The 16,235-nt window shown below is 34.4% G+C and overlaps 1 protein-coding gene across 2 annotated transcripts in view; it reads left to right on the top strand.

Annotated features, from left to right (window-relative positions):
• LOC130895699 (uncharacterized) overlaps nt 1-16,235 on the top strand; it is a 123,808-nt gene that overhangs the window by 13,332 nt on the left and 94,241 nt on the right. For both annotated transcript variants that reach the window (XM_057803171.1, XM_057803170.1), the window contains exon 2: nt 14,635-14,799. In XM_057803171.1, coding sequence (XP_057659154.1) covers nt 14,635-14,799 — 165 coding nt within the window. The remainder of the gene's footprint in view (nt 1-14,634; nt 14,800-16,235) is intronic.

Raw genomic sequence — 16,235 nt, 5'->3', positions numbered from 1 at the left:
GGGTACCAGACGTACCCATTCGTTTTTTTTTCTCTAGAAAACAAAACAAAATCCATAAAGTAAAATAAATTCTTTATAAATCATCATGGTAGTTAGAATCATCTGAACTAGAGTCATCATTTGATTGAATTATGAAGGGTTGTAAAGAGGGTGATTTCACATACTCATCTTCTTCTTTGATAGCATGTTCAACACAGTCTTTCTAAAGCTTTTGGCGGTCTGCTACCAGAACTTTTTTTCTACAACCTCTTCACTCAGTTCTGGAGATTGATTACATTTTCTTAATTCTGATTTTAAGTTTACTTATATTAACTTTATAGGGTTGAATATGCAATAGTAAGGAGAAATTTCCTAATTAAATAAACCTCATCAAACGACCCCACTGCTTATCACAGACTGTCTGGCAGGAATCTTTCGAAGAAATTGTGTACATACAGAAATGCATTTATGTTTACGATTCGATCTTTTCATTGGTAAACAGAGGAGATGATGAGTCCACGTGGACTGTTGTTCACCGAATTTTATACGGGGCGTAAATATTATTTTTCATTTCTTAATTTGATAGGAGTGCCGTGCGTCTTTATGAAATATTGATTGTTCCTTGCATAACTGTCTTCTGCAATTCATATTGGAAGATCTATATCTCTATTCATATCTGTCCTCTTTCTCAGTGAAGTCATTCGTCAAGTTTTAATGTCAAATTTTTGTAACAAAGAATGAATGCAGATTGGGTGATTGAGTGTTAAGCTTTCTTATTGTATGATAAGGGAAAGTACATCAATCAAGTGATTTTGGGTTATGTCCCTCGAAAATTGTACATAATCTTAAATGATAAAATCCTGTGAAGTACACGGGATACGCGTTTCGACGCACGTCTCCTAATATTATGGCGAAAACAGTGATATAGCAATCGATCAAATCAAACGGCAAGTGGAATGGAAATCAACTGTAGCAACTGGAAATGGAAGTAGTAACATTTCAAATAATACAAACTTTTAGTATTCATTTAAAAGATTTAGATTAGATTGTTATATATTTGAATAAAGTTTTTGAACGAATCGTATTTTATTCAACATTCCAAAGTACGTTTGATAGATCAATAATTGAAAGTTGACGATTAGATTTTACGTTGTTTGTTCTTGTAATGATAGTAACCTTGACCTGACGTGACAAACACGTGATAAAAAGACACTTTATGCACATGTTGCATTCATTATTTTCTCTACGACCCTATACAAACAAATAAAATTTAAATAGATATTTGGGATATTTTAATTAAGCTTTTTCGGTAAATTACAAATAATAACGAACGCAAATGATTGAATTGAAGACAACGATATTAAGAAAAACTAATTTTGGGTTGACCCACGTGAATTTTCGATATTTGCAACGTAGAAGGTTGATTTTGAAACTGTTGTTATTAGTTTCATGTAAAATTCGTGAGGCACAATTTATTTTTATCTTAAGAGATACCCTTCGGCAACAGCAGTGGATTTCCAATATTTCCATCCACCAAGTTGATTTAATCGAAGAATGTCTCCACCACTAGAAGCGATGCCGGTACGTCGAAACGTATATTCTTCTGGATGCGATGATATGCATAAAACAGGCGGCAATCTTTTTGCTGTTACTAGACGAAGTATAATTTTCAGTAACTACAAATCAACTTTTTGATAAGTTGTAGGCTAACCAACTAAATTTTTCTACATTTCGATTTTTTCTCGTGTAAGTAACACGCTATTTGACATGATTCAATTCTATTTGAAACGTTTGATTCTGAATAAATAATTACATTGTATGATCATTTTCTGTTTTCTTTATGGCGAATGGTTTTCTTGGCGTGTACATACCTCTTAAGCCATAAATTCAATCAAGTTAAACAAAGAGTATCTTTTTGTTAAAAAATCAATTGAAAAAGTCCGTTTTGCTACCTTTAGATTGTACAGGTTGTCCCTTTAAAAGTTACGAATTGTGTCATGAGACGCCCCCTTAAAGACACTACGTGGAGGTACGATTTTTGTTATACTTTCACCGAGCATGATTTTATGGAGCCATTAGATGTCGCACCCTGCAAATAAACAGTTTCTCTAAAATTTCTAATTGAAACTCCCAAAGAATCACCCTGAATATCTCGTTAAATTGTTAACTTAATTACCGAGAATTGAAATAAAAAGTATGTTAAGAAGATAATTCTGTATAACTTGTCTGTGGTATGGAAATTTCTTAAACCGCGAGCTAATGATTTGTCGTAATTGCCTTTTTGAGACGTTTTCTTCGCGGGAGATTACTTAATGAGACATGCTAGTTAACACTCTTTCAACATTTATGTTTTTCTAAAAAAGAAGGTCGAGCAAAACGTAGTGCTTCCTCATATGAGATTATATGACGAAAAAGACACTTTTTAGAGGTTAACAACACTCTCGCTACGGTTGTTATATTATTGGTTTCGGCCCAAAGCATGCGCGGTCCGACGAAAACTATTTTTTCAATATTAGATTAAATTTAACAAAAACTGATATAAACTGACTAATTAAACAAGTTTACAAAACTTTTTCTCTGTTGTCGGGAATTGTGTAGATCACATATGATTTGTTTCTGTCAAATCTACCGTCAAAATTTTCATCAGCTCGAGTTATATTGTTTTTTATTTTCATCATTTAAGCGTATATATAATCTGCAATATGTGTACAGACATAGTCATGCATGACGACGTTATCCTCCTCCAAAAGTGACGTTTTCTTTTATCCAACACTACAGGTCTTCTGGAGACTCGTTCTCTTCTATCGCTACTATGCAGACACACTCTGCTTTCATCTGACAAGATAACGGAACCCCACTGTTCGTCAGTCCAATTAACTTGTTCTCTGGGGTTAATTTGGGGTCAATAGCTGGTCTTTTGTCTCTTTCTACTGCCCAACCACTCACAGCAATTCACGTTTCTCTGAGCTCTGGTTGGATTTAAACTCTCAGCGTTGTGCTGAAAGTTAATTGGCCATATCTCTTGGACGTGCACCTTTTTCTTCCGGAGCGTCATCTTTGATGAAAGTTACTAGTCTTATGGTAACGATGGGCTATTCTGGAAACAGCAGATTCACTCATGTTCAGCGCACTGGCCAAATCTCTTTCTGACTATGGACATAATCATGCATGAAAATGAAGTTTTTGCCGATGAAAATGAGGCAAGCAACGACGTAATCCCCCAAAATTCCTTATATGTATCGGTTCGTTGTTAATCCTCTCGCTCAACCTTCTTCAAAAGTCACGTTTTCTTTTATCTAACAGTACAAGTCTTCTGGAGACTCGTTCTCTTCAATCGCTACCATGCAGACACACAAGATAACAGAGCCCCCTTACTCGTCAGTTCAATTAACGTGTTCTTCTCTAATTTGGTGCCAATAGCTGCTCTTTTTGTCTCTTCCAAATGTCCAGCCACTCACAGTTATTCGCGTTCATCTGAGCTCTGGTTGGACTTGAACTCTCAGTGATGTTCTGACAATGAATCGATCATCTCTCTTGGATGTGTATATTTTTCTTTCGAAACCGCATCTTCGATGAAAGTTCCCAATCTCTTGGTAACGACAATCCACTCTGGAAACAGCAGATTCATTCATGTTCAACTGAGATTCGTTGGATTTATTTTGGGTAGGATGAGGAAAATTTTTTATGGTGAGCATTCATTGGAATGGGTCCTGATACAGGAGTCGCTTCTCTGCAGGACTGGGGTTGTGGTAATTAGTTTGAGATTGCATTGATTCACGCTGAAAAAAAAACAAACGACCATGGGTTTGAAGAAAGAAGAAAAAAGAGGAAAGTTCCATTCTAAAATAAAACAGGGTAATTATTTAGAATTGGGGCTTCAGGCAAAAATTTTTTGGAACGATTTTTGCCTGGAGCCCCAATTGTAAATAATTATCAAAAACGGTTCTTTCCATGTTTGAAGAATTTTTTTGTTGTGTTTTCTTTGTTTTTGTTTTCTTTCATTTAATAGGAAAGCAGGTGATTGAGAGGCGGGTAGTTCATCAGGTTACAGGTACCTCCAAAAACCTACAACACCGACGATATATTGGTGGGTTAGGTAGAAAACCTTTTATATGGGTCAGTTACCACTAATTAACACTCTTGTAAACAAACATAAAAAGGGTAGTTACGGATCATAATATATTATTGTACTGTGAGAGCCAAAACCATCACAATATTTTATATTATTATGAAGCTGATACTATTAGTTTCAAGTTTTTGGTGAGAAACTTGAAATTACCGTACTAAGTTTTGCATTAGTAATAAGGTTTTAGTACTCTCTCGTCACTTAAATAAATCACACTGTATATGTTTTCAATTATAACGGACACACTGTTGAGAAAAACCTAATTATAATATAAAAACTTTCGAAGAATTATTCCATACAAGTACAAATCTACGTATAATAAATCACGTTTCATATTAATATCAACCTTGGGTGTGGTTCTCACGTGAATTTTTGGAATGTTTGATATTTCAGGAAAAAAATCAGGTAGTTATCGCAGCATATTAGTGGATTCAACATCACCTGATAATATCTTTTTTGCAAGACGAATTATTTATCAAACAGAAACATCGAATAAATTAATAGCGATATAACTGATGGAATGTCTATCTACCGGATACACGTGTTCACAAATCGACTCATTATCTCTTAATACGGCCATAAATTTTTGCGAAAATATTGAAATTGCATGAATGTTTTTATATAGTTTATAAGAAAATGCGCAGTTATTTTGGTAAAGGTCAATACATATAATGGAAGGCAAAAAATATAAACTGGAACAGAAAAGATCTATTTGAATTAGTTTGTCATATATTTTAGAATATGAAGGATGTAAAATAATATTTTTCATATATAATTAAATTATTAGTGGGGAGTTATCTAATCCATTCAAAAAACAGAGCGACCTAAACAACAAACAACGCGTGAAATAAAAATGCCTTCTTACGGTGGCCAATCAGATTTAGCTGCAATCAGCTAGGGTTGCTACTTAAGTTAAAGATAGACAAATAAACACAAATATTTATCGTCGGGTATGGCTTCATGGGTTTTCAAAATATTCTCCATTAAGTTCAATACACTTTTGCCTGTGTTTGAGCCAATTCCGATCGAGGTACCTCCAATAAATGTCATTTGAAAGCATCAAGTGCTTCTTCGGATGTAGAAAAACGTTGACCTCGTAATTTATTTTTGATCTGTGGAATTAAGAAGAAATCATTGGGTGCTAAACAAGAACTATACGGCGGATGACCCATCAAATCATATTTTGAATGTTTAAAAACGTTTTTATTTAAATTGATGAGTGAGAGCTCGCATTTTCGTGATGGAGAAAACTTCGTCTTCTGTGATTGATCACCCTGATTTTTTCTGGCAAACAAATGCTGGTGTACCATTCAGAATTATCCGTTCCACGTTGGTCTAATGGAACGGTGGCAACATATCCACTTATTCCAAAAAAAAAGTTGACCATTTGTAGCGCTTGAAGTGCTTCATGCTTGAACAATTTTTGCTGGATCTGACTCATCTTGAAACACCATTTCTTGCGAACAAATATTTTCGACAGCGAAATGTTTATGCCTCAATCTTGCGATATGTCACATGAGGAGATATGGCAACACTGATATGAATATGTCAAATTTGACATTGACATTTTTAATGGTGAACGTACTGGAACGTGTTGAAATACGAGTGCTTTTTGAGTTGTTTACTTGAAACATTCATCGTTCGCTTTAATAAATGTTTCCAATTAAGAGGAGAATATGTTGAGTAATAAAATATTTTGATATTGAAATTTTGTTAGGCTGGTTAGGCTAAGAATTTTTCAATATATCCTCGTAATAATGAAAGTTATGATCATTCTCTGGACTATTCTATAGCAAATTTCATCACCATATTATATGATACGGTTTATATTTGAGCGTTCTAACAATCGGAATACAGGATGTCTGAAAATTATTCTGGGGCTTGTGTTCGGATTCTCAACTATTGATCCTTACACCAAGAAATCATCGTCTTCGTCAGTGGTAACTGTTATCGCCTTTTAGGCAAGGTATTCAAGCATTTCCTTTCCAAATTTTGAGAGATAATAGGTAACACCACACCTGTATCTTTAAAAATTTACAGAAAACATTTAATATCTGGATAACGATAAGGCTTAGGTATAAGAAAGTATACATGAATTTGCCTTATTTTTCACATCTTAACGCATTAAAATAGAAAAAACCGGGTGGTTCTATTTAAAAAAATAAAGACATTTGATATTTATGAAGTTAAACTTTGAAAACTTTTTATACACACCCTGTATATAATGAAACATTTTTCAACATAGATTCAAATACGTCTGACCTTGCTAAAAGCAACCGAACAGAAACCATTTCCATATCTTTAAGGGTATCTTCGTAAAAAAATAATTTATAAGGGTCCGCTGCAACGGTCAAATTTTTTACAAAAAAATTAATAACTCGAAAAGTATGCATTTTTCGAAAAAAGTTTTTAGACAAAAGTATACTAAAATTTTACGTAAATTTAAAAAATGTATTAATATACAGGGTGTTCTATTTAAACTAACAAAGTTACAGTCGATTTCCTCTAGAATCGGAAGCCATATATAGATAGTTTCAACTCGTCGTGGGACACTCTGTATAGCTAACCTAAAGTCAACTGTGATAATTATAATTTTACAAAATATATGCATATTATATAGTTTATACAAGTATTTGTCCATCTTTGTCATTTTCAAACCTAAATTGTGCTTAACGTTATGTGTCTTATAATATTTAATGTCTATTTGACAAATTCACGTCGCGTGCAATAAACACTTACTTTTTGCACTTGTTGCATAAATAACTATTTATTAAGTATAGAAACATGTTTATCCAAGCCATTATTTATTTATAGAGCGAAAATAATTTTAATACCGTCGAATCTTGTTAAGATAAATTCGTTACAGCATTCTGATAGATCCGTATTCAAGTTCGTGCTTTGTTTTCGATTGTTTCCATTTCCTGTATTTTCGTTTGACCGAGCCCAAACGAGTGTATTCCTATTGTGTTACATCATAATCAAGTACTAAATTACTAAGTACTAAATTATTGCATTATCGATGGAATAAATTTAATTATACGCTGAACTAATTTATGTAACTAAAATTTACGAGTTGATCGATATACAGATAAATATATCACGTGTAAATTGTTGTGTTTTGATAGTCGAAAAGAGGTGTGAACATTCTTTTAAAGGTCAATAGTTACATTTGCATTATAATTATTTTTATTAAACTCGCCCCAGAGACATAATTAATTTTTTTAATATTCAAATATTACAGCTAATTTCAAACGATTTGATTATGATGGAGGCTCTCAAACTATTTTTCCTCGTTCTTCTTCTTACCTACGGACGTTGGTAATCCAAATGGCGATTACCGCACGAGAAACCGCAGCTCTAGAAATTTCTGTAGAAGTCTGTCCGAACCATCTGCGCAAGTCTTTTGTCTACGGCCAACCGACCGTTTTCCTTCGATCTTCCCTTCTATTATCAGGCGGAGAATCTCATATCGCTCCCCTCTCATTATATGTCCTTCTCTCCTTCATTGTCGTGGATAGTACCTCTATGTTTGTCTTATGTTACCTCCAAGATATCCGCAGCAATCGCCTATAGATGTACATTTCGAATGCATCAATTTTCTTCTCGGTGGCCGCAGTCATGGTCCAACATCCGTACAGAATAATAAGAAAGATGTAACAGCGAAACATTCAGGTCTGGAGCTTCAGGTTGAGGTTGTGGCTTACCAGAAGTATCCTCGTGTTGTTTAGGGTTTTCCGTACTTGTTCAATTCTTGATCTGATTTTGAGTTTTGGGTCGCATTGCTAGTTGACGAGCGTGCCCAAGTATCTTAGAGATGTCACTTGTTCAATTGCTTTAGGACCTCTATGTTTGTCTTATGTTCTATCCGAGATATCCGCAGCAATCGCCTGTAGACGTACAATTCGAACGTATCAATTTTCTTCTCAGTGGCCGCATCCATAGCCCAACATCCGTACAGAATAATAAGAAAGATGTAACAGCGAAACATTCAGGTCTGGAGCTTCAGGTTGAGGTTGCGGTTTACCAGAAGTATCCTCATGTTGTTTAGGGTTTTCCGCGCTTCTGATTTCGAGTTTTTGGGTCTCATTGCTGATTGTTGATGAACGTGCCCAGGTTTCTTAGAGATGACACTTGTTCAATGACTTCTCCATGGAGTCTTGGTGTGGTGTTTTTTTGTATTTTTGAGAATACCAATAGTTTGGTCTTGGACGTATTCATATAAAGGCCGAATTGCTCATCCACGAGAGATTGAAGTTCTGGTAGGTTACTGGCCACTACCCACGGTATCATATGCTTACTTATATTGTTTATAATGTTTCCATTGATCTTTATGCTTGCAGTTGTATTCTCAAGGGTTCCTCTGAATGCTGCCTCAGACTGGAGGTTAAACAGTAGGGGAGACAATACACATCCTTGTTTCTGTTTGGTGTCAGAGAATATCTTGTGTGATACAGTCAAAAACTTTTTTATAGTCAATAAAGCATGCAAATACATCATATTCAAGGAGAAAAGAGCTTCTCGAGTATCCTTTCCTTTTCTAAAGCTAAATTGCGAACGATCAACCAGGCGCCCACACTTTTTGAATATACGTTGTAATAAGATTTAGACCAACCCCATCCTCCGCAGCTTCGAGTTTGAAGGTTTTCGCGTACACATTGTCAGATCCAACAGTTCTTCCGTTCTTTTGAGGTTTAGTTACATGTTTAACTTCTTCTTTGGTAATTTCAGGGCCCATTTCATTAGTTTCGTTTGAATCTGGGGGTTAATCAGGTCTCCTATCATTAAGAAGTCGAGAAAAAGATTAAAAATATTAAATATGCTACTACATTTCTACTATTTCTATTCCCAAAACTTATACAAAACGTCAATTTGACGATGGAATTTTGCTTGGATCCTTGCTTACAGATTACTGGAGGTATTCCTGGACTATTCGAGAAAATATTTGGTTTACTAGGTTCCAACTCGCTCAATTATCCAAGTGATTCGGGGTAATTATTATGCGCGAGTACGATACTATACTTTTTCTACGATTACATGCTATGTTATGAGGGCTGATCGCTTTTATGTGCTCTCCACATATTTATGAATCGAAACTATTACAACGGCTTAGAAAATTTTTGCTCAATGGTTATTATACGTTATTTTCCTTTCTTTTACAACTAGATATAACAATACATCAAAAAATAGGTAAAAAATGAATGAAAAAAGTTTAAATATATGTAAATTGAAAAACACCAATTTAGGATGCTTTATTACAATAAAAATTTCAAAATAAAAATTATACTTTCAGTATACCAACCTTAATAACTCCCATATTATTTTCAAATTTATCCAAGGAAAACATGGAAAAATTCGTAATCACATTAGTGATCAGTTCTTAATTTTCAGCTCTATTAGAACCACCTTAAAACTATTTCAATATTTTTTTCTCCTCATTGCTAAGTAACTATATATCTCAATCCGTATTTGTTTTATGTTATTTCAGCTTTCAGCATAAATTTTCTCCTCTATAAACTCCCCAAATATTTGCAAGCTTCAGACTCATTCAAGAAGTAACCAAAACCAAAAATAGAAAATCTCCCGGACAGCATAAACTTCGTAAACTCGTAAAATACGATGGCCAACATATCACACAATAGTTAACACATCTTTGTAAAAAACTACAAAGTTGGCAGATCTTCTACAATTTGGCTGGTGAACTCGTTCTCCTGTCGAATGGTCGACGACATCGATAGGAAATAATACACTTGTAGTTGTTCCTGCTCACTTACATAAATTTTTGATAAACTGTTTGCTCCGTCGAGCCTTTTTTGCTCCCATTCCAGTCCAACACCAATACTCAATCCACCATAATTTCAGCTCTTCAATGAAAAATTTCGGCCAATAAAACCTTTAATTTAGACACTTTGCCACTAACTGAAGCCGCCATGAAATTCCATTCTTTCAGAGTGTTTTATCATCAACTACGAGTTTGGGACAAGGACAAGGATTGTTCTATAGCCAGGTGCGGTTGTAATAAAGTTGGTCTTCATTGTACGGTTTAATGTATAATCTGCGAAGGCAAAACTTGTGATAATTGTAATAAAATAATCGAAAGCGAACCAAGTATTGTTGCATTCAGTAACGATGAATGTATGAATGAATGATGTAATGAAGAAGCTGAAATTATGAATAGTAATTTTGAAATGAGTCAATTACGAGGATGTATTGTTATCCAGTTAGCCTATACCAGTCTAATGCATAAACAAAAAATTGCATTACCATAGCAACGAACAATAACTTATTAGAAGTGTAAGTGTAAAGTTTGACGTCAAAAAAGTAAACCAGAGTTATGCAATAAATTAAAAGAAAAAAGATGTCCACCGAAATTGTGAAAATCGAAAAATTGGAGTATCGAGCCATCATCAACGGTATTCAAAAGAGGTAAGCAGATTTACGAAAATGCTTAATTTTTTCATACAAACGCGTTCATCATATAGATCACGTCAATTTGGACATGAGGAAAATTGCTGTAAAATGGATCTCCAAATGTTTGAATGTTGACCAAAAGCGTGTAAGGGTAGAAGCATCGCGTTCGATCTGTGCTCGATTTGGGTACATTTCTACGATCCAGAAACAAAGCAACAATCGATGGAATGGCGACACTCTGGTTCTCCAAGACCTAAGAAGTTTCGTGTCCAAAAATCTACTGGAAAAGTCCTTGCTTCAAATTTTTGGGATTGACATGGAATAATCACGATTGATTGTTTTAGATAAGAGTGGAACAATAACTGGAGATTACTATTCGACATTACTGACCACTCTAAGGGAGAAAATTAAAGAGAAAAGACGCGAAAAGCTATCCAAAGGTGTTTTGTTTTTTCAGGACAACGCCCCTGCACACAAATCTTATATTGCCATGAAAAAAATTCGTGATTTAGGGTTTTAATTACTAGAACACCCTCCTTATTCCCCAGATTTGGCTCCGTCCGACTATCATCTCTTTTCTCAACTGAAAAAAAGGTTAAAGGGTCGTAAATTTTTTTCCAACGAGAAATTAATAAAAGCTGTGAAGATCTGGTTTGTAGAGCAAAAAGAAAGATTTTTTTAAAGATCTAGAGACGTAGCAGGTTCGCTGTAATAAATGTGCTTCGTGCTTGAACAACTTTTGCTGGATCTGACTCATATTGAAACACCATTTCTTGGCACCAATCTAAGCGAGCGTTTTTTTGAGCTATTATCAAATTATGCGATGTCCAACGCGAACAAATCTTTTCGACAGCCAAATGTTTATGCAATATTGAAGGTATGCGAATGAAACTGATGCCCAAGTAAGCCTCAATCTTGTGAAATGTCACATGAGGAGATATGGCAACACTGATATGAATATGTCAAATTTGACATTGACATTTTTAATGGTGAACGTACTCGAACGTGTTGAAATACGAGTACTATTTGAGTTGTTTACTTGAAACATTCATCGTTCGCTTTAATAAATATATCCAATTAAGAGGAGAATATGTAGAGTAATAAAATATTTTGACATTGAAATTTTGTTTGGTTCTATAGTAGGCTAAGAATTTTTCAATATATCCTCGTAGATAACTATGAACTTGCGATGAATAGTGACGCCGTTATTGACGAAGATATCTATGTTGATGATAATGTCGAAAAAAAAAATGTATAGAACCACGCTCTCAGAGACTAAAAATATCCAAGTATATAAGAAAATTTATTTATTTTTTATACATAAAACTATAATTTTCCCCTATAGATTACAACCAACCGCGCTTCGATATCGTTAAAGCCAAAAAGCCGCGTGATTGAAAAAAAGTATATATATATATATCCGATTTTTGCGGCCGCGATTTTGAATTTTCCGAATCTGAAAAAACGTAAATTTTCTATAGCAAACATTCTATATTTCCCTATGTTTTGACCTCGATAGGGCTATTTACAGTATGGTTGGTCAGTGAAAAAAACGATTTTCATTTTTAGGAAAATTTCAAGTCGAAAAAATTTTCACTTCTCAAATCGACTACACGTCGTCGTGTAGGGCATTAAATTTCCTATGAATTTGATCTCTAGGATTTTTTTATGCAAGTATGTCAGAAAAAGTTATTAGCAAAAATACCATCGAATTTTAGTGCTTACAAATGTGCTTTCTAGCTTTTCGAGCTTTGGTCAGAAATCTAGGAGGGCGATAAGGGGACGATAATCATCGTAAATGCAAAACCCTGAAATGTTTAGTACGGTACTTTACGTCCTAAATTTGTTATATTTAAATATGCTAATGATAAATAAGTAACTGGACAGAGATATATTTTCCCCATAATTGACCGTACTAAAATGTAAGCGGTTACCTAGATAATCCGAATGGCCATCCTTTTCTCTCCAAAATTGAAGGATATCTTTATTTCTCTCTCTATTTTAATACTTTCACATCAACCTCTAAATCTCCCCAAAAGTAAGAAGACACTTACCATCATAGCCGTTGCAATGGTTTTTTTTTCAAATCGTTTTGAAATTAACCTGTCTGGTATAGGTATATACCATAAGGGGCGTGAAATATTTACCTGTCAACAGCATTCCTTTCTTAAAATACCGCAAAGGAATTGTTTTGGCCGATAAATAAACATAGTTGGAAATTTGAACTTAATGCAATAAATTTCTTAGAAAATAAGTATTGGATTGATTTGCTAATGTTTAATAAAATAAAATAATAAATTGTTCTTAAATGTAACTACGGCTATGGTGGCCAGAAAAGGGATTGATTTATTACTCTACACTCTTTCCGAATGAAGTATAATTTAAAAAAGTTGTTGTTGTTGACTTGCGAAAAGGTAAATGTAAAGATCAAACCTATTGCACTAGAAGATTAGTCAACTGGTGGATTTTCTCGATTGGATATTTCCCTTCCAATATAATCCCACACCATGTTCAATTTATTCTTTGGATATCTCCTTCCTCTAGGATATTTTGTACCATTCCCGTGCGATTTTTTACTGGCATTATCATCTTGAAAAAAAGAAATTTGCTCCATATTCATTGCGCAAGGGTTGAACTATCGGTCTTACAATGTTTTCAGCGCATATGGTACCTGTCATTGTCCACTCAACATCTTTGGTAAAATTGGGCCTCTCCAGACCCTTTCGCCGACTATCACTGTGGAAACACGATCGGGACCCAAAGGTCTTCTTGTCCTTAGATTCCATGAATGTAATCACCTGATGATCTTTCTCGAAACTGCCCTTCGGAATGTTAGAAAAAGTGACTTCGAACCACCTTTACCGTTATAAATCAGTTTCTTCGGATGGAATTGGCTATGTAACACTAGGGCGAGCCGTGGCTGGTCTTCGCGCAACGGTACCAGTTTCCTGGAAAAGTCCGTGACATATTCAGACGAAGGGCAATGTTACGGTTAGATAAACCTTTTCTTGGTTCGAATTTTCTTGTAGATCCTTCTAGTTTTCTGCTATTATTCACTCATCCAAGAAAGCTATGAACACTACTGAGCTCAGACTGCCTCTTTGTAGCACCCCATCTTGTGTCGTGGACGTTTCTGATTCGATGTTGCTCATACCTTATTTATCGTTTCTTTGTATTTAGTACCTCTCGATAATTGCTGCTAATATTTCTTATTTGCAGGTTCTTCTATATTTTCGGAAGCTTCTTCCGTGTCTAGCATTGCGATGTATAATGGTTTAAATCCCAACATTTTTCTACAAATAATTTCTTTATCGTACTTCGAATTCCACTCTCTCAAATTTAGTTCTATTTTAGCACGCAGTCTCTATTCAATTACTAGGTTCAAAAATCAAAAAATTTTTCGTCAAAATCTCTCAGCTTATCAAGTAACCAATCGCGCGAATTATATTTTTGGCTTTTAAAAGTTTATTTTTAAAAACACAAACTTCTTTAAAAGTGAAAAATGATTGCTATAAACAAAATTGCCTCTTCCAAATAAATAATAGTCGCATGGCGATAAATCGGGGCGATAACGATGTTGTTCCAATGTATCCCAACCCAATTCGTTCAATATTTCATCTACAGTTGTCTTGCAGCAATATCGTAGTACAGATTCGAATATATCGCATCAATTTTATCTGTAGACAGGTTTTAAAGTGTTTTTCAGGAGATTACCATAATTATACGCGTTTACAGTTCGTTGTTGTATCCCATTCACAAACAATTGAACCTTTTACTTTATCCTATAGTCTATTTTTATGATTGAGAGAGTAATAAAATAAGGAAGCATCCATAATCCATAGGCACTTCTTTTAATAGACAGTTGAAATATTTTTTAACTCATAGAACGATTATTTTAGATTATTTTGTTATAATATTTAAAATGATCTTACTAAGCTTTTGGTTAGTAATTAGGTTTTATTATTAAATAGATTATATTAAATTTTTAGTCCAACGGATAGAAATAAAAGTGCATATACACGATGTTCAAATAATAAACAAATTGTGGTTCTATAGTTTGAGAAGAATAGTTTTATTGAAACACCTCGTAAAATATTTAAATTGCAATATTTTTTTTTCAGTGCCGCGAGAAAAATCGTCGTTAAAGGGTGGTACGGTTAGTGGTGATGGCAGTGTGACGCCTATTAGAAAGGAGCGACTGAGCAAATCCAAAAAAGAACTAGCTGAAGAAGCTAAACGTGTTCTACACCAGGTCGATCGAGTGGACTGCATTTCATCGCCTCAGGGTAAGTATTTATTACATTAAACTCGATCGCGGTAAGGCCATGCGCAAAACAAATTCAATGGAATAATTATAATTCAATTGTGAAAAAAATTTGGAAATGTACATTTTTTTTTACTTTTCTTACTAGATTTTCTGTAGTTGTTTGTTTGCACCAGGTATCCCAGATGTCTTTTCACTACAGTAAATATCTTAGTTAGTAGTGTCATCTATCAAAATTTATCAAATTAAATTCAATACTCTTATGAAGATCGTTTTTTACTAAATTGTTAGCTTCATATTTTGCTAAAACTATATAAGGACTCTCGGTAACGTTTATTAGTACATGTTATGTATTATCCGTATATACTTTTCACACGAGTTAAAATAATAGAAAAAACGTTGTTAAAAGATTAACTTCTTCCCTTTTCAACGTTTAACTACAGTCAGTACAAATAAAGTATGCAGCATTGACGTTTCTACGATGGTAATAGACAAAGTAATCCATTAATCTCTAAATTGTTACCGTTGTTGAAAAAGTATTCAATTCGGAAGCCTCTACGACTAAAAAGAAGGGAACTGCGTATGTACCAGTCCAATAACCTCTGAAATGCCTCAAAATCTTCCACGTTATTGAAAGAAGTGACAAAACTCGTATGTGGTACATTCTAGAACCCTGGCCGCAAGATTTCCGCCACAATTGTTTCAAACAGTCCAAAATACTTTGAAATACTTCAATTTGTTCAATGAAATTACAAAAAGCGACTCCGCAATTGTATGACAATCAAGTATCCTGACATCCAGTTCGAAATAATTTCGCCACAACTCTTTGGAGAGAATATCTCCTCAACTAGCATTAAAAGTCGTTTATTTGGAGATAAAATGAGACAATAGTCCAACAAACTTTGAAATGCTCCTATTTGTTCAATGAAATTACGAAAAGCGACTCCGCAATTGTAGGGAACGCAAATACCCTTGCATATAGTTCGAAATAATTTCGCCACAACTGTTTGGAGAGAAAACCTCCTCAACTAGCATAGAAAAGCCGTTCATTTGGGGAAAAATGAGTCAACAGTCCAATAAAATTTGAAATGCTTCAAAATGTTTAGTTAAATTACAAAAAGCGAATCCGCAATTGTAAGGAACGCAAATACCCTTGCATACAATTCGAAATAATTTCGCCACAACTGTTTGGAGAGAAAACCTCCTCAACTAGCATAGAAAAGCCGTTCATTTGGGGAAAAATGAGTCAACAGTCCAATAAAATTTGTAATGCTTCAAAATGTTTAGTTAAATTACAAAAAGCGAATCCGCAATTGTAAGGAACGCAAATACTCTTGCATCCAGTTCGAAATAATTTAGCCATAACTGTTTGGAGAGAACACCTCCTCAACTAGCATAGAAAAGCCGTTTATTTGAGAAAAATGAGATAATAGTACAACAAACTTTGAAATGCTTCAA

Source organism: Diorhabda carinulata, chromosome 6 (genome assembly GCF_026250575.1).
Source record: "Diorhabda carinulata isolate Delta chromosome 6, icDioCari1.1, whole genome shotgun sequence".
Taxonomy (NCBI): domain Eukaryota; kingdom Metazoa; phylum Arthropoda; class Insecta; order Coleoptera; family Chrysomelidae; genus Diorhabda; species Diorhabda carinulata.
Note: the sequence above shows the minus strand (reverse complement) of the source record. Positions and strands in the feature narration are given on the sequence as shown.